The sequence below is a fragment of the Hylaeus anthracinus genome, unplaced genomic scaffold (genome assembly GCF_026225885.1).
Source record: "Hylaeus anthracinus isolate JK02 unplaced genomic scaffold, UHH_iyHylAnth1.0_haploid 3, whole genome shotgun sequence".
Lineage (NCBI taxonomy): Eukaryota > Metazoa > Arthropoda > Insecta > Hymenoptera > Colletidae > Hylaeus > Hylaeus anthracinus.
The window spans coordinates 6,284,728-6,305,819 of record NW_026535284.1 but is presented as its reverse complement, the minus strand read 5'-3'; the positions used below and the strand labels follow the sequence as shown (position 1 = coordinate 6,305,819).

General features: G+C 39.4%; 2 protein-coding genes across 3 annotated transcripts in view; both read right to left on the bottom strand.

The window, feature by feature from the left end:
* LOC128894073 (follistatin) overlaps window positions 1-15,909 on the bottom strand; it is an 81,429-nt gene extending 65,520 nt beyond the window's left edge. Inside the window, exons 1-2 of one of the 2 annotated variants that reach the window (XM_054155535.1) lie at window positions 15,805-15,909; window positions 9,928-10,293 (exon numbers count right to left, since the gene is read on the bottom strand). In XM_054155535.1, coding sequence (XP_054011510.1) covers window positions 9,928-10,168 — 241 coding nt within the window. In that variant the 5' untranslated portion in view covers window positions 10,169-10,293; window positions 15,805-15,909. Of the gene's footprint in view, window positions 1-9,927; window positions 10,294-10,596; window positions 10,714-15,804 lie in introns of those variants that run through there. The other variant, XM_054155534.1, reaches the window with a different exon arrangement.
* The window catches only part of LOC128894060 (tyrosine-protein kinase receptor torso-like), a 296,503-nt gene that overhangs the window by 197,854 nt on the left and 77,557 nt on the right, over window positions 1-21,092 (bottom strand). The window lies entirely within an intron of this gene.

Sequence of the window (21,092 nt, the reverse complement as noted above, 5' to 3'; positions counted from 1 at the left end):
TGTATATATTTATATAAACATCAACATACTTATACAAACATACTTGGAAACGTCAAACCTACCATTTTTTGCAAACAAGTTTCTTCGATAGACATAGAGGGTACGAATATTTATGGAACTGACTGTATATATATAAGTTTATTTCATATAGATATTTACAATGAAAAATTAGTTTAGTAATACCGAAACTATTATTTAATTTAGTTAAACTTCTTCGATAGACATAGAGGATACGAATATTTATGGGATTGATTGTAGTTGGATCAGTGAGGGACAGTTGTCTAGAGGGCTCATTGTTAATAGTTTTAGTGCAAATAATAACAAAGGGTGGGAGAAATGGTTAATAAATGTTTTAATAAAATTCCTAAAGACGCGTGAATAGTACGTGTTTATGTGGAATTGTGAATAGCGCTATCATCGTCAATGCAGTCGTAATAGTCACAGTCATCGTCGCAGTCATCGTCATCATTATTGTTATATACATAGTCATCGCCATTGTCAGTGACAGTCCCATCGTAATCATAGTCAATGCCATCTTCATCGTCATAGGCACAGTTGTAGGTATCGTCACATCGTCGTACCATCAGATAGTCATACCATGTCGTTACATTGTCACATAATCAAATGGTCATATCGTCACGTTGTCACATCGTCACTTCGTCACATCGTCATCCCCTCTAAAAAGCTACCAACAATCCCCCATCAAACAGCATCCTCAGCTGAAGAACATCAACAACTACCATTCAGGCTATAGGTGTTCTCCGAATGCCAAGACGCGACTAACCAAAAACTCAAGACAGACCCACCCCCTTGAGCCAACAATCGGAAGCAGACAGTCCGAAGTGTTCATATTATTTTGTCTAACCCCAGTCTCATCTTGACGGACGACCGACGAAAAGCACCATCCTCTTCGGGCGCAATCGTGGCTCCCCCTAGCATTACGAGGGTGGAAAGCTTCTCTCGAAAGTTCTTCCTGGCTCGGGACGCATCTTTTCCTGGAGAAAAATGGCGCCAATCGCGGAGACTCTCCCTCGCGCCGGACAGGCCGGCCCTAACGCTGCGGCGCGGCGAACGGCTTCACGACTCGCCAGGCCCTTCTGGCCCCTCCGTCTGCCTCGCTGGCCCTTCGTTTCTCCCTCATCTCCCTGGCGGAGGACCTAGAGGGTCCCTCTGCCCCCGTCGCCGTCCTTCTTTCGCCCGGTGGCATCGTCCTCGCGTCTACAGGCTGAAGCTCCACTCGCTGATGCGGAGCACTGACCCGCAAACTGGTTCCTCCATTACACAAGGCTTTCTCCCCCTACCCTGCCCTTTTCTCCCCCCCCCATCTGTTCCAGCCCCCTCTCGAGGCTTCCTTCTCTCCGTCTCCCCGTATCTCGGGATCACTTCGATTCCTCTTTCGTTCGTTCTCGTCCCCTCCGCGAGCGGTGTGTCTCTTTTACTTACAAGTAGCCTTCCCGCGTCCGTGTCAGCTTCTGCAACCCCCTGCGGAACGATCGGCCTCGTCAAAACGCCACGGAGATTCGGCAAGGTTGAGGCCAAACCTGCTCACCGACAGCGATACCCTGAATCCTCGTCGCGAGGTTCGCTGGTAGCTCGGACCTCTGCTCGCTTTCTTTCGACGCTCCTTTTACTTTTGATGGTGTGCATTGGGGCGGGGAAGGTATCGTTGATGGGTGACATATCCCCCATTTTCGGATTTTTGCGTCTTTTTTTATTCTAATTTAGAGAAGGAACTAAGGTTACAGAGCTCTGTTACGTATCGAAAGGGTATGTAGGGGAAGCTCGACTTAATTCGAGGTTTCTGGACGTTTTCTTAAATTGTAATACTTCTGAATATTTAAGGTTGTAATAACGTCACGGTGCGGTGTCGGACGTGTGTGAACATGTCCATTAAAAAACAACAGAAGAATATTTCAAATCACCGACACTGATGGATCATCACGAAACTGACACATTACGGGTTTGTGTAAATAGACCTTAAACGTTTGAGTCCCAAGCAGCGCGATCGCGCTGTTGAAATTTCATGTCGGGAAAACCCAGTACTCATTTAGAGAAGAAAGCGCGGTTGCGCTGTATGGGATTCTTCGACAGTGTTTTTTCAATACCCCCTGCGACTCAAACGGTTAATTCGAAGTTTTGGACATTTCCTTAAATTGTAGCACTTCTAAATATTTGATACATTTATTTTTCCGCTGTGATGCACGTTCAGTACACATAGTTTCAATATATTTGTTATGTAATAATTTTAAGTGGTACAATGTTATCCAATATAGGCAATTTTCCCCTATATGTGTGTTTAGTGTTCGACTCTGTTTGACTATGTATCTCAGGGGTTGTCCGTCAAAAAATGATGAAATTCCATATGGTTACTTATATGTACATACGTACATATACATACAGCATTGGTACCATCACATTTTTGGAAAAGTTCTGCGTGTATACAATGATGTATGCATGTTTGTGTATGTATGTGTTGGCCTCTGTTTTGCAATGCACTTTAGGAATAGTTCATCCGAAAATTAGAAAATTTGACCTCTACATAAAGAAAAGTATAATAATAAGGAAAAAGGTACAAGATTAGCGACTTCTAATGTTCTCGGTAGCAAGATCCATTGGTTTGGAGTGAATCTAGAATGTCTACTTTAAAATGCAAAGCCTTCAAACTCCACATATGGCAAGTTCGAAAGAATAGTGTTGTAGAAAATTGAACTGCAGCAATTTTTAATTTCTTTTTCACTCTTACCACTATAACTCTCAACCTACTATGTAGAACATAGTCAGGATCCGCTAGGGAAGCCTCGCTGAAGAATCCTCTAGAAGGAAACGCCATAATACTATTGCCCTATAAACCGATAATATTGCTTCTTCTACCTGAATTTATCGAGTCATAATTATGGGAAAAAGTAATTTTTAACATGACAATATCCGAGCTACTTTTTAACATAGCATCTGTGACCTGTGTGATAGTCATACTTATTGTTAGTCGATCAATATAGTCCATATTACTACTAAGTATTTAAAAAAAAATTATGAACAAGCAATCCTCAAACGACTCCAGAAGTCACACACAACAGAAGTCGTCCCAGGGTTAATAACTATCTGCAATACGTTCGAATTAGGCGTCAGGTTTGTTATCAGTGCCCTAGTTGCGTGAACCGAGCCGCAAGGGTTAATTTGGAGAATCGGTTCGTGGATTCGACGAATAATTGCTTCGTTGCGATCAACGATTAATTTGTTCAAATGGAACAGCTTCACTGAAGTTAGTTTTCTTAGAATCTAAATTATTCATTCCCTCTCTCTTCCAACCGTGGAAATCAGACATCAATTTGATCAAACTTTTAAAAGAATCGAGAATATAATTGAGTGCTAAAAAATATCAAATGCCGTCTCAGAAAATAAAATTAAAGCAGGATAGAAAATTAATATAACAAATTTAGATTTTACTAAAATGTAAAAGATCGATATTTCTATAAATACCAAGGTGCAATAAGAACAGAAAATCTCCTTGAATGAAACAGTAAACAATACTCCTAACCTAGATGTAAATATATATAGAAGTTAAACCTACAAAAAAGTTTGAAATTCTCACAGCGTACGGTGAACACTTGCAACGTAAGAAAACTTCTCATATGTATTAATATAGCCTAGAGGTATACCAACACAAGGAAGCGGCTTCTGTGGCTTAACTAGTCCCGTTCTATTTATAAGAAAACTCGTTTACTGATAAATAAACACCAAGTTTATTCCTGGTACACGAGCAACTTTAAGAGACGCGAATATTAAATTGTTCGAATAGTCAGGAGCGCTACTGGGAATCTCCCGAACACGCTAATGAAGTTTTAGAGAGCCAGCCGTTCGTGTCTCGCTGGTTTCTCGCGTTTTCCTCGCGGCACTCAGCTGCTGGCGGACGGTAGAATTAGCGCTGAATTAATTCGCACTTTATCGCCTGTCCAGAAGACGACCGAGGATTGCCATACGATGCATTTTCACGGTTAATCAACGATATCAACGGGACTAATCGCATTGGCATAGTGACGATAATTGGCCACCATCGCAATTGTTCAGGAAAAATGTAATTCAATTTACAACTAACAATTCACAATTATTAATTATTACATTCGAATTTCGATTAATTCATTAATTGAGTCAACTGTGAATTTTATTGGGAATTTACAACTAAATTTTGTAATTTTTACATCTCATATGGAACTTCAATTGCAACTGATCAGTTGTAATTGCGGTTGGCAATGAATGCCGAGCCTGTTAGTTTTGGGTTAGGTTTTCAGGTGATTTTGCAATTGTATGGTATCGACAAGGATAGTTTCAATTGTGAAATGAGGGATAATTGGAATAACGATACACCTAGAATTGCTAATTTTAACGACGTTAATAATTGGCAATTTAACTATGATAGAGCAAAGGCGAATCAAATGCAAATTACACGATCTCTTAAAGAAGATCAAATCCAATTGGTGCGATTAGAATCGGATTTGATTCAGTAATTTAAAACGGACTGGCCATGAGCTTGGAAGTCTAATCATACTCTTTAGAAATATTAACAGCCACTTCTATTTTTAGCACGTAGAAATCCAAAGTAATAAAAATTCAAAATATTCCGTAATTTTCCAAAAAATGTATAACATGTATTAGCGGGCATGAGATGGTTCCTTATGAAAAAATAAGAACCGAATATGAAATACAATTTTTTCATTAAAAAAATCCAATTCGTACGTATGGTATTACGGCTGAATTACCATTCGTCGAGCATCGTATCGTCGATCATCGTTAGATAGCTCAATGAAAACTGACTGGATAGGCAAGCAACTATTAGAAGAAGTCTCAGATCATTTTTTATAAACACGATACGCGTTTTACGATGCACGAGGAACCGTAATCCGTACGAAGAGGATTTTCAAACGCGATTATCTCGAAAACTAAGTTTTAAATGAAAAAATTGCATTGCATATTTTGTACTTATTTTTTCTTAAGGAACTACCTCGTGCCCGCTAGTACACGTTAGTCGGCCGCACACTGTATATTTTATAATTGCGTGACAATTGTATTGAAAACGTTCTAAAAGTCGTCGATTCATATCTTTAAAAAAAAAACATTCTTTTTCACATTTACCATAGCGATTTTGAAACATGTTTCAGCCGACCAATTAGCAGCCGTTTTATATTACGTGCAAACTAGACAATAATAGAACGAGAGCACCAGATACGTGACATGTTGCGAAATAAAAACATTTAACGCCTTCGCGATCGTGCTTCGTTAAAGTGCATCGACTGCAGCCTGATAATCGTACGTTGAAATTAGTTTCTCTTCGTTCCAGTGGTAACTGCTTTGATAATATTCATATTATTCTGAATTAATATTCTTGAGAAATATGCGGCTAAATATAGAACAACTCGCGATGTGGGAACTCTGCTTTGTTAACAGTAAGAAAACACCGTTTTAATTGAAGCTCAATTGTGTGCGCTTAATTATTAAATTATTGTGTCACATAAATCACACTCTTTTAAACTCAAAGTTCAAATATTCTCGTGTAAGTTATATATTTTAATTAGATTTATGTGCAAATATCGACCTACTTGCATAATAGAATTTTAAAGAACCTCAGAGTGAAAAGTAAGAATGTTAGAAAAATTTTTGTTTATAGATCATATACACTTGTGGACTCTATAATCAAATTTGATTGGAAATTTGGAAATTTGTAATGTCTTTAATTTTATTTTTAATTTATAAAATTTTTGCATCAATTTTACAGACGTATCATTAAATTTCAAGAAATATTTTAGATTTTGGATTTTAGATTCTTCTTAAAAAAGACTTAAATTAAATGCTTTGAGATAACACCAACACATTTATGATACAAAAGTAAATGACAAAAATTAAAATTAATTGTGCTACACAAGAATACAAGTTTCGAAGAGCAAACAATAGTTTCTAAAACATTTCATTCGTGGATTTTACCTTGAATAAAAGATTCTTTACAGTTGTTTTTCCAATAAATCAATTATTCAATTTCTATGAAAAGAAAATTCCATCGTACCCATCGTAAATAGCATGTCCAAGTTTAATAAAATCTTGCAAATTGTAGTGCGATTAAACATGAAGGCATTAACGTTTCTCTTTTCACACAGCACTTTGCTTTCGACTCTGTGAAAATATTCTCTATTTATTGAAACTGGCCACACTTCTTACTTCAAACAACATCGTAAATTGCAGATAAGAAACTGAAAATCATAATTATACTGTACAGTTCTACTTCGCGGAACCGATACGTCGAAAATAGTACACTGAGCCTCTTCGTGGAACCAATAATTACGTTTGTTTCAAACACTGATGGCAAATATAAATATATTCTTTCGGCATACCACGACTTATTTTATAATATTTCTCAGTTGGACAAATATAGCCAAACAAAAGTAATCAGAATTCCTTATTACCACACAGCGTGGCGATTGGCAAAAAATGGAGAATAATTTGAATTTGTCCAATGTTCCTTAGGAAAATATTTTGATTTCTGTCAAAATTCATTTGCAATTGAATTTCGATTAGAAGCTTTTTACGTTTCACAAATTCTAACGAAAGTTTAACGAAAGCCAAGTGCTAAAAGGAATTTGACATGATCGAATTAAAAATACTCAATTAATCGACTTAAAAACTTTTCAATTAACATCTTTTTAAAACTCTTCGGGCCTCTGACTATAAAAAAATTCATAAAGTAACGTTAATATAACTAAACGTGTTTTTCTTTTTGGTTCAAACTTTCCCAAATATTGTTCATCGATATGCACGCATTTTTATTTTTTATCTTTCCAACACTGCCCCTTCCCCGAGCTTCCTCGTGACCAGCGTGTGCAGGCAGTCGCTAAAATAAACGAAGTGGACAAAAATAAGTACTCCACTTCTACCTGTTACGTTTTCAGCGGAAACTTGTAAATGAGGGAATAAAATTGAGGCGAACGGTCGGGCACATTCAATCACTTGAACACACAAACTGCAGTCGAAAATCGTTTACAGTGGGGATCCAACGGAATGACATACTTCGCTCTAAACACGATAAATAAACAGTTTAACCGATCGATTCTTCTCGTTGCTTGCGTAACGTGAATTACACTTCGGTAACAATCGAAACACACCTCGATCCGAGTTACGTCGACGTCGCTTGGACGTTTAACTATTGCTGCAGAGACCGTTCACGGTACATTGCACCGAATTAAAGTTTTCAACAGATTTTTCACCTCTGCGGGTTCCAATGCGCGTGTGAAACTTGGAAATTGGACTATTGACATAGTTTCAGAATGAATGAGTATTACGTAGCAGTGAGTATGAGTAGAAAATGAGAATAACGTAGTAATATTGATCGAAGAATTAAATAAAATATATAATATTATTTTATATATTCCGTGTGATGTTTGCAAATGCTTCGAGCAATCGTAAAAGACGAAATTTCAGAACACTTCATTAATTATTAGACAACAGATTCTTTACCAGAGAACAATCATTTCCCAAGCATGAGAATTTCTGTTTGAGATAATTGTAAAACGAGTACGAAAGACAAATTGCAGATATCTCTCTATATTAATTACAGTAATTTCTTTAACAATCCCGATGTACGCGTTTCGCGATTATATCCATACGAGAAAGCATATATTGCGTTTGATGATAAAACTACGCGACGCAAAGTGCTTTAAACTGTATCGATAAATATGCGTGATTGTTACGTGTCGTTTATTAACGATTTCGATGCTCGGGCGAGATTAATTGCGTCATTAACGGCTAGCAGACTGCGCAAGGGTATTCTTAATCGGTAAGGTAATAATTTGCGGCCTTTGTGCGATCTGACGATTACTATTAAAGTAAAAGTCTAATAACGAAGGCCTTTCGAGCGTAAATGTGTACCGCTCAGGTGCACGACGCCGTATATTTCAATTTCCAAATACTTTTTAACAGCTTGCATAATTTTACTTTATTTAACTCCATTTAATTTCGTTTATTGTTCATCCTGCATTTTCTAATTTTATTTTTCGGTGTACAATTATTAATTTTTATATGGTTACTAATATTCTTTGGTTGGGTTATTATTTAACACCTTGTTGCAATAACTGGAAACTTATATTTTATTATGTGTATAAGTCTCAAGTCTCGTTGAGATAAATTTCCGTAGGTTAATTAATACTCGAATGTAACAATAAATTATTGATTCTGCAGAGATGTTCGGTAGCCCTATAAACATGAGGAAAGATTTTTTTTGTCGTAGAATTGCAAACAATGCAATCTTCAACGACACTAACGAACCAGAAAATAAATCGTGTTTATGACACTATGCATTAACATTCCAATAGACATACGATGCATATCGATGTGGAATAGCAATTAATGGTTGCGCAAGTGTTTAGCAGATATTTATATTAAAATTGACGCAATTCAAACTATGCAGGCATATTACAAAAAGTTTAGTGCTTGAGATCGATTTCAATTCTTCGAGCATATTGACGATTTTTCTAAATTTAATATTTTAAAAATACTTTCCTGAAATATTCATTAATCTTTGCTCGGAATGAAATTTTGAATGGAAAATTTTTCTTTTTTTACAAATGAGTCGAAAATACAATTGCACCAAGCTCGTCGAATTACTTTATTCATAAAGTGATCGATCCCGAAACTTTGAACACGTTTCTCTCGGAATCGAGTTTCTCAAACTGGTGGAGTGACTTTTTCAGAGAAAGTTTTATCCGATTAAGTTGAAATTTTAGCTCTGTATTAACAATAACATTCTGATTCTGAACCATCTGATTCTCCAGAATATTTCAATTTATTTTCTTTGAGTATCCAATTTTGGAAACAATCGATATTTCAGAAAATTTATACATGCAACGATACTGTTATTCATCTAGCTTCTAAATATTCTAGACTTATTCAAATCAGACAATCGCGATTAGATGAATCCCATTCCACTACTGTGACGAGATAACGCTGACAGTGTCATACGAGGACGTTCATAATTTCTGCATGGTTCAACAGTTTTTAATGAAAATTGACACCAGTGTAACAGAAATATTTCGAAAATGGTCAAATTAAATCGGTTAAATTGTTGGATGCTTATTTTACACGAAATAAGGCAGATTCTTCATTTCATACCTAAATATATTCATTTTACGGATAAAATTTTCTGACTCTCAGTTTCGAATGTCAACAATTTTGTTAAAAATCAACATTTTAAAAATATAATGTAACGACTAGATGAATCATTTCTTTCTAAGAGAATGTCTAAAAATGATTACTGTCTTAAATTATATTAGGTGGACTGGAAAGTAACGTCGTTTCTTTGACATTAAATTCAAACAAATTTTTTATAAATTTCTATTTTTAATTATTAATTGTATAATCGCTCCCGATATCAATAGCCTTTTGCCATCTAGCGTGCAAATTGTCAATGGCAGATCGATAAAAATCAATGAGCTAATGAACGATAAACAAGTATTTAAAATTGCAAAAACGACATTATTTTCCGGTTCATGCAATAGATACTGTAACTGACATCGTGGAGTGTTGAATTTAAAATCTGACAGCTACTTTTAAACACTTTTCATCGATAATTTCTGTAGATCATCGTGAAAAGTTGTATAGCCAACAGAAACACGAAATCTACCTATTCGAGTAGATAACCTCTTTATCCTTACAATGTCTAATTGTATATCTAGAGAGACATTCTTGAAGTGTACCAAAGACATGACTAAAAGTACAACTACACAAAAATATCATCACCATTGCTAAACTAACCTAAGGCAGTTGTTAAACTTACTCCTGTAAACAAACCCAAACCCTTCGAGACTGGCGCGTTCAGCTCAAAGGATCAAGAATCACCAGTTCTATCTGCAAGCTCCAACCTCGATCGCAAATAAACATAAATACGCTCACCCGTCGCGGACTGTGTCTGCAGCAATAGTCCTATCAGCGATACCAGGACGTAGGCGTTGTAGCGGGGTGTCACGATACCCCGTCGCAGGGTCGTCATCTCAGGCGGCCCCCGCCAGGTGCCCCCTTGACCTGCCGCAGTCCCTGCGAGCGCCTTCGGCACCTTTGGCTTCCTAACTTTGGCTTCCGCCTTCTTCGCTCCCGCCAGCTCCGCGCAGCGTAGTCCTCGTGCTTCGCATCTCATCTGCCACCTCCGATCGATTCCTCTCACCAGAAGCGACAGTTCTCTCCGAAATAAATCCCGCTCGATTTACCACGTATTCGTCCGCCACCGTCTTCCCGCCTTTCGAGTCATTTACACTGCGTTCGCTGAAAACGTCCAATCGTTCACGATCTCCTCGTTACTCCCCTTCAGGGGTCCAAAACGAACCGAATTCTACCCCCTTCTCGATTGTTATTCCCCGAGCTCGCGTCCCATCCGCCAAAAGTCCGGAGTCAACACCGCGGGCCACTCCGCTGCTCCGAGTTTCTGTCACGCGAATGGAGCTAGCGCTGCTCGCATTTCGACCGAAGAAACTTTGAAAAAATCACGATTCGTGAACTGAGACACCCGAAGACGCTCCGCGGGTACACGATCGTCGCGCTTCGAGCTCGCGGCAACATCTAACACACCTATCGACCGTCCTCTTCGCTATATCGGCTGCCCCCGACGAATCTTCCGCGCTCGTCACGGGGGCGGTGAAAACTCCGACGTCCGGAGAAACTAGGCGTCCAAGGGCCCCGACCGAAACAGAGCCACGCGACGGGACGACAGCGCCGGCTGCGCGCCGGTACCCGTACCAAGACCAGAGGAGATCACGTGTCCGCCGATGGAAACTCACTGAACAATCACACCATCCACGAGGAGTGCACCGTGCAGGAGGGGCCTCGTGGCGGGGAATCGATTCGAAACACCTGTAGAGAGACCGTGCGCGTTCCCGTCCGCTTCGCAGTGTCCTGTCACCGTCCAGAGCGTACTTTCTCGAGACCTGTCCCTTGGTAGGCACGCGTCTCCAGCCGCGAAACCGATCGTCCCCCGTCACGATCGAGCGACGCACGGCACAACGGCGCACCACCCGCGCACCATCGTCGACACGTGGACGCGCGAAAGAACAAATAAAAACAAAAAAAAAAAAAAGAAGAACAGAACGTAGGTCTATCGAGAATGATAAGCAGCGAAGGTAGGACCCCCAGGGGGGGGCACGTGTGACTCTCCCCCGACCTGCCTCACTCCACTGATTCCGATCGTCAGGTGAACCCGAGAGTTCTCGATTAAAATCGAGGCAGGGAGCAACCACGGGGCTCACCGGCCAAGTCCCGTCTCTCGAACTCGCGCGGGTAGTTTCGTGGCGCGCCGGATTCGTCGATGGGGAACCAAGCGCGCACGAGGCCGCCCGACAGACTGAGAGTAGCAGTCGACAGTCGGCAGGCAGCAGCGGCAGCAGCAGCAGCAGCAGCAGCAGCAGCCCAAGCTAGCAGCTAGCAGCCAGCCAGCCAGCAGCAGCAGCAGTACAAGGCGGAACGTCTCCCCGTGTGCCGAGCGAAGCTCTGCAAAAGCGGTTGTGCACACGCGGCCGCGCTGTGTTATGTTGTCCCCCACCTTCCCTTCTTGTGAGCGCGCGATCGCGGCTGCGGCTGCGGCTGCGGCTGCGGCTGCGGCTCGCCTATCTGGCTGTATGCCTCTATGCCTTGCCTGCCTCTATGTCTGCCTGTTTGTCCGCCTGCCCTGTCTCATGCATGCATGCATGCATGCATGTTCCGTCTCCTTCTCCTCCGCCGCCACCTCCTCCTACTACCGCCTCCTCCTTCTCCTCGTATTTCTTGCGTCCTCCTGCCCTTCACCGGCCCCGGGCCGCCTTCCTTCCTTCCTCCGTGTGCTCCACGCGCGTTCTTTCGACTCTCCGCGTGGCTCCTCCTACGCTTTCCTTCCGATCTCTCGCTCTCACCTTTCAGCTCTGTGGCTCGATTTTCGATTCGATTGTCTCGTGGTTAATTGACAGACAAAATTCCTGGTGCAGGAGGTCCTTTTGAAAGGAAGAAATCAGGCGAACTTCCAGGACATTTGCTTCTTTCGGAGTTTATTCTAAAGAAATGAATTCAGAGTTTTGTCTTGGCACGATGTTTGTATATGCCTTAGAGAGTAAGAAAGAAAATTGTTAAATTATATTTGTATGGGTTAAAATGACTCCAGGCTTCCGGGATAATTATTTTTAAGGATGTTTTGGATTCTCCCATGTGCAGAGCCTAGATCACCGCTGAATCATCAGAACCCTTTCAAAATGGCCCTTCGATAAGCTTCGCGCAGAGCTATTTTTTACAGATACGTGTATAATTGAAAATATTTTGTTACAATCTTCAAAATGCATTATGTAAAAGGAGTTATCAGGACGAGCGCTAATTTTGTTGGAATTTAATACCTAAAGAAAACTATTTTACTGTCTGGTCACGATAAGAGGGAACCCTATCATTCATAACGATAAAATGTTAACATTAGGAATTTTTTTAAATATTTGTAATCTTGCATTTGAGTTCCTTCTTCAATTTTTATCTCACAAGCACTTGCTAATACAAATGTTTAATTTTTTATTTCACTAACACTTCGTGATAAAAGCGATCCATTTTTCGACTCATTTCTCAAACACTTGCGATTGTTTAATAATTCGAGTTCGCCACACATTTTCCTCGGAGAGTCAGGCCCAGTCCCCACAGCGAGCAATGAATTATTTCTCTACCTCCCTCTCTCTCCGTCCCTCTATCTTCTTCCTTCTTGCTCTCTTTCTCCCCCTTTCTCCGAGGGTTTTTCGTCCTTTCGTTTTTTGTGGACGCCACCCTCTTTGTCGGGCCCATGCTCGAGGGTATCGAGCTTCGGAGCCGTCCACGATACCCCTCGGTTTACTTCCGGTATTTCTTTTCGCGGGATGAAGACAACCACGTCGTCGCGAGAGTCGATTCGAACGATCGGTTCACTCGCTGCCACCCGGGACATTTTTTGCCCGGTTCCACGGTATTTATAGAGAGCCGTTCGTCGTTTGCTTCCGATGCATAAATTGTGCAAGGTTTTTCGCGAGAAGAACAGGGAGAAAAAGGAGGAACCCGATCCCGCGGTGTGGCCAGAATTAACTCCATAACGCAACGAAAATAATTGAGATGGGCAAAATTGTCCAGATGAATATTTCAAACGAGTAAAAAATAAATACTCTAATTTTTATATAAATATCGATTTTCAATATGAAATAAAAAAATAAACAAGATTCTTTACGTTACTCGTAGAATAAAAAGTAGAGTTTGAATTTTAGAATGAAACATTTTATCGCTAAATACAAATTTTTATTGTTTCACCAAATAGGTCAACAGTTCTGTTGATTACAGTGAGAACTGTAAATCTTCAATAATTCATTAGGGCTTTAGATGAATTTTATTGTATTTAATTAATAGTTTGGTGAGCATCCAAAAATTTGTTGGGATTTGTCCCTTTCGGACAAAGTAAATAAATGTACGGAAAATTTAATTAGCACGTGGTTAGATTGAAGGTTAAAAAGGAATTGCAGTTCCACACGAATTTTGTAAAGCGATATTTAAAGTAACTTGTGTCTCAAATATATAACACTTTAAAATTCGTAAAATCTCCACAAAAATTTAATCTGTTAATAATCATATTGATAATTTTAAAATATACCTAAAGGAGACACCTATAACCCACTATAATATTTTTTCTTTGTATATAAATCCCACTATTGCATACTTAGGAATATTTTAATAATAAAAAAATGAAATATCAACAATAAATTAGCATAATAGATCGAGCAAGTAATATAAAATAAATATTTCTCTAGCCAGAATTTCGACTGAACCAAGTCGATTATTTTCGTCATTCGACGAATTGATTCTGGCCCACTGTGCAACGTCCACTTTCTTAACTTTCCACGATGAATTTTTGGAAACGATCCCATTCTCTTGTCCCCAGACTCCTCCGGTTCTTTCCACGGGCGAATAATAGTTGTATAAGTATATTCGGTTGAACAATGAAGCCACGATCAAAATCGCGTGACGCTGTCGTCTCTCCTTTCACTTCCTTCGATTCGGCTCTTTTATTTTTCCGTTTCCTCGTTTGCGATCGGTGCGCATTCTTACGTTTTGCCTCGTATAACGGTTTAACGACGGTCATTACTATTTTTACCGTCGAACTTTGTAGTCTGTAAACAGGATTCTCGCTCGAAAATTGCAAGTGAGTGTTACGAAGTTCGACGCGCGTACCTCTTTCTAGTCGTCTCGCGGGTGTCTCGTCTGAGTTCATTTAGGTCACGTTATTTCATTGAAAGAAGAACTTTATGGACACGAATGACCAATGAAGGTTACATGGTAAATGTAAAAGAATAACTTTTTACTAGTTTTATTTATTGAATTCTTTTTTTGTACGAATTCTATTGATCGGTATTCTTTATTGCGAATCATTCTTGAGCAAAAAGCTATTAATTTTTATATTTCGTGTATCGAAGTATTAATTTTGACCGGTTCTAATCTTGCCTGGTATTTTTTGTTTGTTCAAGGTTCAATTTGTAATTCAATTGTAGTCAACATTTCCTGTCTTCGGTTTATTTTGGTGAGTATACAATCTATTGGGAATGATTTATTTACATCGAGCAATTTATAATTATAATTAACTTTTTCTATTAACACAAAATGTGGACTACTCATATTTTTATTTATCCCTGTATTGGTTTTACTATTTATTTTTAAAGCTAAACTGTTATTTTAGATTGATTATTACTTTTATTATTTAACCTAATCGTCGATAATTCGATGATACAATTTAGATTACAATTTTCACGAAGCAAATTACTTTCAATTTTCGTCAATCAAGATTCTAAATTAAAAGTCGTTTACATTCTACTTCAATGATTGCCCTTAAGATAGGAATTCCACCCAATTCTGTTTAACACTAGTATACAGGAACGCAGATTAGAATCTAAAAAGAAAAAGCTATGTGGAATTTAAGTTTAGAAGTTACAAGCTGGAATTTAGAACTTCAGAATTATGATTAAAAAATTCTACCCAATTCTGGCCAACACTGCCAAGTCTACACGAATGCAGATTCGAATCTAAATTAAAAACAAATAGAACCGAAATTTAGAAATTAAAATTAAGAAATACAACAATTCAAACGTATTCTACCCAACTCCGGTTAAAGCACTAGTCTACACGATCTCGTTAAAAAACTCACCCTTTCCGAGCGAAAGGAAAGAGCAATCCCCCAAAACGAATACCAAGTGGCAACCTGGAATACACAACCGAATACGAAGAGCGATACGAAGAGCAAACTAGAATCCAAGTTAGAGGGAGCCCTCCCTTCGGCCCTCTCGCCCTTTCTAGCGAAGGGTTGACGCTCACCGAGCACCCTTAAACCGCGGAATGTCGTTGGGAAGAAAGTTTCTGACGGACGAGACGCGAGTATCCCTTAGTGGATCGAGTTCGATACTCGATCGAGATCGTCTGCGGTGGATCACACGCGCGCGTAACGCCGCCAACGATCATTGGCGACCGCAGGGGTAGAGCTCGAGGACGAACCCGAAGAAGATGACCCCGTAGCCGTTGACACGCGCGACAAAGAAGACGAATTCGAGTCGAGAGGGTTTGTGCACCGACCTTGCCTCCGTCCCGGTGGCAAAGTGCAATAGTAATTGGTGGATGCACCGGTGCTACGTCTCTCTTTTATACCGGGCGGCCACGAGAAAACGGTACCGCCCCCTTGGCCACGTGACGATACCTTCGCGGCCGGACCTACCACGCGCTTCTTGCAGCGCATCCCCTTCAAACGGTACAACTAGAACCCCCACTACGCACCTTGCACCCTTCCTTCCTTCCTTCCTTCCTTCCTTCCGTTCTTCGTGCGGTTCCTTTTCACACGTCCACGGCTCGATCAGGGTTCGAGATTATTAGCCCTCACTTCTGAGTGCTGGAGATCCTTGTGTGGAGGGTTGCATTTTCACCTGTCTGAACATGGCTGGTATTAGTATTGAAATTTTACAGTAAGAATTTCTAAGGGTGGTCTTGTCTAATTTATTTTCTTAGGGCCCCTTTGGAAAGATAAATTAAAACTTCGGTGAGCGTATAGAAAAAGTGTAGTTGCAAATGTAAGTTGCAGATTTAGTGAATAATGCAAGTAATGTAAGTTGCTCGATCAAGGTTCGAGATTCTGAGTTCTCAGTTCTGAGTGCTGGAGATATCCTGATGTGAAGGGTTGCATTTTCCAAGAAGACACCTGTCTGAACACGGGTTGTGTTAGTGTTGAAGTTTGACAGCGGGCTTTGGGAGAATAAGCTAAAATTTCTGTTAGCATATTGAAAAAATGTAAGTCGCAGCTTCAGGAATATTTAAGTGGGTTACATAAAAATGTATGGAGTAAAGAAGATGTTTTTGAGAAACATTAATTATGAAGAAGGAATTGAGTAAAAATTGATTCAATTTAATTCAAGTAGTAATGAATTCAGGAATATTTAAGGAGGTTGAATAAAAATTACTACGTAGAGCAAAGGAAATATTCATATATGAATTAATGTATGTTGTATAAACATACAGTATGCAATTTTGATATAAGCTTGAAAGGTAGAGTAAAATTTCTGCGATGACTATATTATTTCTTCTGATTATTCGTATACATATAAGTAACCAGTAAACAACTTTTGTATAAGTTCGAAAGGTAAATGAAATAAAATAAATATGTAAGTCTAAAACGAATCAAATTACAAGATTATACGCAACAATACAAAATGTTAATGAAGACTCAAACGCTATGTTACCAGCAAAAAATTTAATTAATTGTATAATACTGTCTCTAAAAAATCTCAACATCTAAAATTTTTTAATTGATTAACATTCAATGCGATCCTTTGCATTAAAGTTCACGTTGCACTTCAATATTTTATAAAAGACGCGTTCTTCAACACTGCTACGGGTATTCGATAATAAACTGATTACTTCGAGAAATGCTACGGTCGCGGGAGCCTGAAAGCAATGAAATCCCTTTCCATTCAGATTGAAATTGTACCTGAAGGGCGACGTACATAAAGCGAAGATAAACCCTCGACGTTACGACAAAGTTGCATGGAAGGTAAACACAGTTGAACGAACCCATTATTTTAATGCGCCGTGCAATGAAATTCTCGCGAGCTGAACCTGAACTTCCTCCACGTCGATCTGTCTTTTATTGCGAAACTCAAGAAATCTCAAAACGACTCTGTCCACTTCGTCCACGGCTTCTCGTTCGACGCTGGCGTACGCTCTTCCTTCTCGTACGCCCGTGCATTCTTGGGAAAGAATGCGTCACTGAAAAAGCAAACAATCTTTCCTTTACGTTCTACTGTCTAGACGCGCTCCTCTTTTTACATCACGCTTGATTTCTCGATTACGTAATTCGTTTTACATACGGAATTGGGCAAACACCGAGAGCGCATAATACGACGTGGCCCGTTTAAAACCTATCCAAAGAAACTATTTAGTTACTTCTCGCTTGAATTAAATGATATTTCATTGAATAATCAGGAAAAAGAATAGAACCATTACAGAAATTGTATTCTAGCTTTCAAACTTACCGGTTGTTTATATGCATACAAATTTATTACTGCTTGAATTAGAGAATATGTGATTGAATAATTCCAGACAAATCCAGGATGAGAATAAATAGAAACAAGAAGAACGTGGAAGATTCACTTAGGTTAATATAAATAGAAATTCTTCGTAATATAAAAAAAGAATACATGTTCACGAGGAAAAGCATTACAAGCTACTACCCCATCAATTAAAAGGAGTACAATTACTTTGTATACCAAAAATATTGAATTTTACATAAATCTTTCAATTCGTTCATAATTTTTCCAAACGTTACCCAAACTTTCCCCGAGCTACTACCCTACCAATTAAAAAGAGTACAATTATTTTGTATACCAAAAATATTGAGTTTCACATAAATCATTCAATTCTTTCATAATGTTTCCAAACGTTACCCAAACTTTTCCCGAGCTACAACCCTACCAATTAAAAGAAATACAATTATTTTGTATACCAACAAAAAATTTCACATTAATATTTCATTTCTTTCATAATTTGTCCAACTTTCCCCAATCTACACATCCTAACTCACCCAAATTCCATAACAGAAGCCATGGTACCATCGCCCCAATAAAACAACCGACTAATATCTACCCCAAGTCATCCAGCACACAAAATCCCGCCGGAAAACCGTTATAAGATTCCTCAAAAGTAACACGAAGCAACTAAACGGAATCACGAAATCAGTACACACTTTACAAGCCCCAAGACTGATGTCCATCCCAACAGGAACATCGCTCAGAAGCAATCTTCGTAGCTCCCTGCAGCGGAAGCCAGGCATGAAAGGGTTAAGAAACACGGACAGAACAAACGATCCGTAATACATCTCGCGGCGCAACTAATGAATGGTACACCGTGTCGTAACAAATCGATACACCCACGATAATGGCAACGTAAGAGCCCGTCGAGTATCGATTTATCCACTCGATGGCGTGAAAAATACACCGCCCCGTGGACGTCAGCGACGAAAACGTCGAACGTGGCCGCGTGCTTCACCACCGACGGGTCCATGGGGGTAAAAAGAGAGCCAAGGAGGTTAGGGGGGACAGGGGGGGGGCCAGGAGGAGGAAGCCGAAGGGAATAGATCATCGGCGGTTGTGGTCGATCCTCGAGCTCGATAGTAATCGCGACAGGTGGCGGGTATCTCGATAGTTCGATGCGTTCGGTGGTCGCTGTCGATCGCTGAAGAATAGAACGAGCAAGTCAAGGTCAGCTGTGCGACCGGATGCAGCGGCCTAGCCTCGTTCTGGCAATCTCTTTTCCTTTGTGCATCCCCGCTTTTACGGCACGCGATTCTGATACGCTTCAATGACGCCAGTTAGGTTTCAACTACTCAGACACGGGGAAATCCGAACGCGTCTCATCTCGCTTCGATCTTCCTCGGCCACGGCGTGTACAGGTGCAACGAACTTAACCCTGTTTGTTTGTCGTTCGATCGCTGGTCAAGATGGCTCTCCAACGGAGCTGGTGGTTTAGTCGAAGATGACGAATGAGTTTCATTCACTCGCAGGGAAGAGTAGAGAAGATAACTATTTATGTTTCGGTTGTGATTTAAAAATAATTAAGGAATTTTTGCCTACTGGTATTCAAGAGTGAAGCCATCAGTGTGTGTATGAATCTGATATTTTTATTCGTTATTTACGAATGAACTATGTCTAGGTGTGGTCTCTTTACGACTCATTCGTGATTTAAAAATAATTAAGAGATTTTTGCATACTGGTATTCAAGGGAGTAAAACCTAGATGTGTGAGTTAAACTTATATTTTTATTCGTTATTTACGAATAAAATTTCTTTAGGTCTACTCTTGAGTTATTTTTAACTGAAAATTAGCCAAATTTGATACATTTTGCTAATTACAAGAATTCTTTTTAACGAATATTTGTTACTATAAAAACGTTTCTAATACTTCTAATGAATAATGAACGACAAATTACGAATAAAGAATAACTCAGAACACAGAGCTCATAACGAATACCGAGACATACAAAGAAAAAGAATGCTTCCCAGAAAATAGTAACATAAACACCTCCATAAACACATAAAAAAAAAAATACCAACTTTCCAACATAAAATTAACTATCCAAAGTAAATTCGTCATCGTACAACCCTGAAATGTTTTCCTGAATTACGAGAGCCCGTGCGAATGATTTCTAACGTCGCGATTCAGGCTTGTTAGAGGAATCGTCTCGGTTCCTGATTGCACCGCAATTTTTGCGCCGCATCCTGTATATCACGGTGCATCGATCAGTGCCACGAGCATCTCGCGGGACGTGAGGTTCGAATTACACAAACGATCGTACCCTTCGCGACGTTGTATCTTCGTTGCTCGCTCGATTCTTCAATTATTCCTGCCCCCTCGCCGTCATTCGTGCGTCGGGCTATTCTTTTATCGGCCGTTTCGTAGAAAGAGGAGAAAGTGTTACAACGCAGTGACACGTCGATCGTAAAATAAGAGGTGTCTCTGATGTTTCTCGGACCTTGTTGTTGTTTACTCGCGAAACGAAGGAAAACGCTATTCGCGCCAACGAGGGAAGATCGTTCCGCTCGTTTTGGAATTTATCTCCCTCCCGTTTCGTGAAGGCTTTCTTTACGTAAACCCTGCAATTCCCGTTCGTCTTCTCTGTTGCGCATACTTTCAACCACATGCTTTTAAAGTCTAGTCTGCACGATGAAATATTTTAGACAGTATAAGTATGAGCATTTAAATTATCTTACACGATATTGTTCAGATTGTTCTAGATTAGAGGAACTTGTGAAGTGTATTAAGGGAAGAAATAGAAGTAGAGATATTTTACTGACAATTACTTTTGCTCGTGCTGCAAGTTTCTTCACGCTTACGCATATACTTTTATTTTATTAAGACTATAATTTGATCTGATTTGAATTGGAGACAAATTTGGAAGGGATTGGAGACCCATTTTATTTGGTTTGCAATGTTTCCGACTCTCAATTTGAGTCAATCCCGGTGAACTTTAAAAATTCTAAAGTAATAAGTAAGCGTGGCATTATGTACTTTAAGAAAAATAATAACCAAAATTATTTGTTAGTTCAAGAAATTACTTGGTTCCTTTGTTTTATACTTCCTTTTCCATACTCTTCCTTTTTCTTGTATTATTCAATGTAATAATCTCTCAAACAAACCACCCCTAGTTTTCATAAATTTATTTTACTCTTTCTTCTATACTATTGTACATATCATTTTCGGTACATACACCTAATTTATCTTCTACATCATTAAAATTATTCCACTCTCATCCCTGAAGAGGCTTATCCTACCACTCAACCTCACACCTAAAGCAGCCTCAATAATATACACTTAAAAATTCAAAACTCATAATTACCCCTATTTTTCATACACTTATTTTACTCTTTCCTCTATACTAATCTACATATATCATCTGCAGTAAATGTACTTAATTTATCTTCTACATCATTAAAATTATTCAACCCTCATCCCTGAAGAGGCTTACTCTACCACTCAACCTAAAACAGCCTCAACAATATACACCTCAAAATTCAAAAA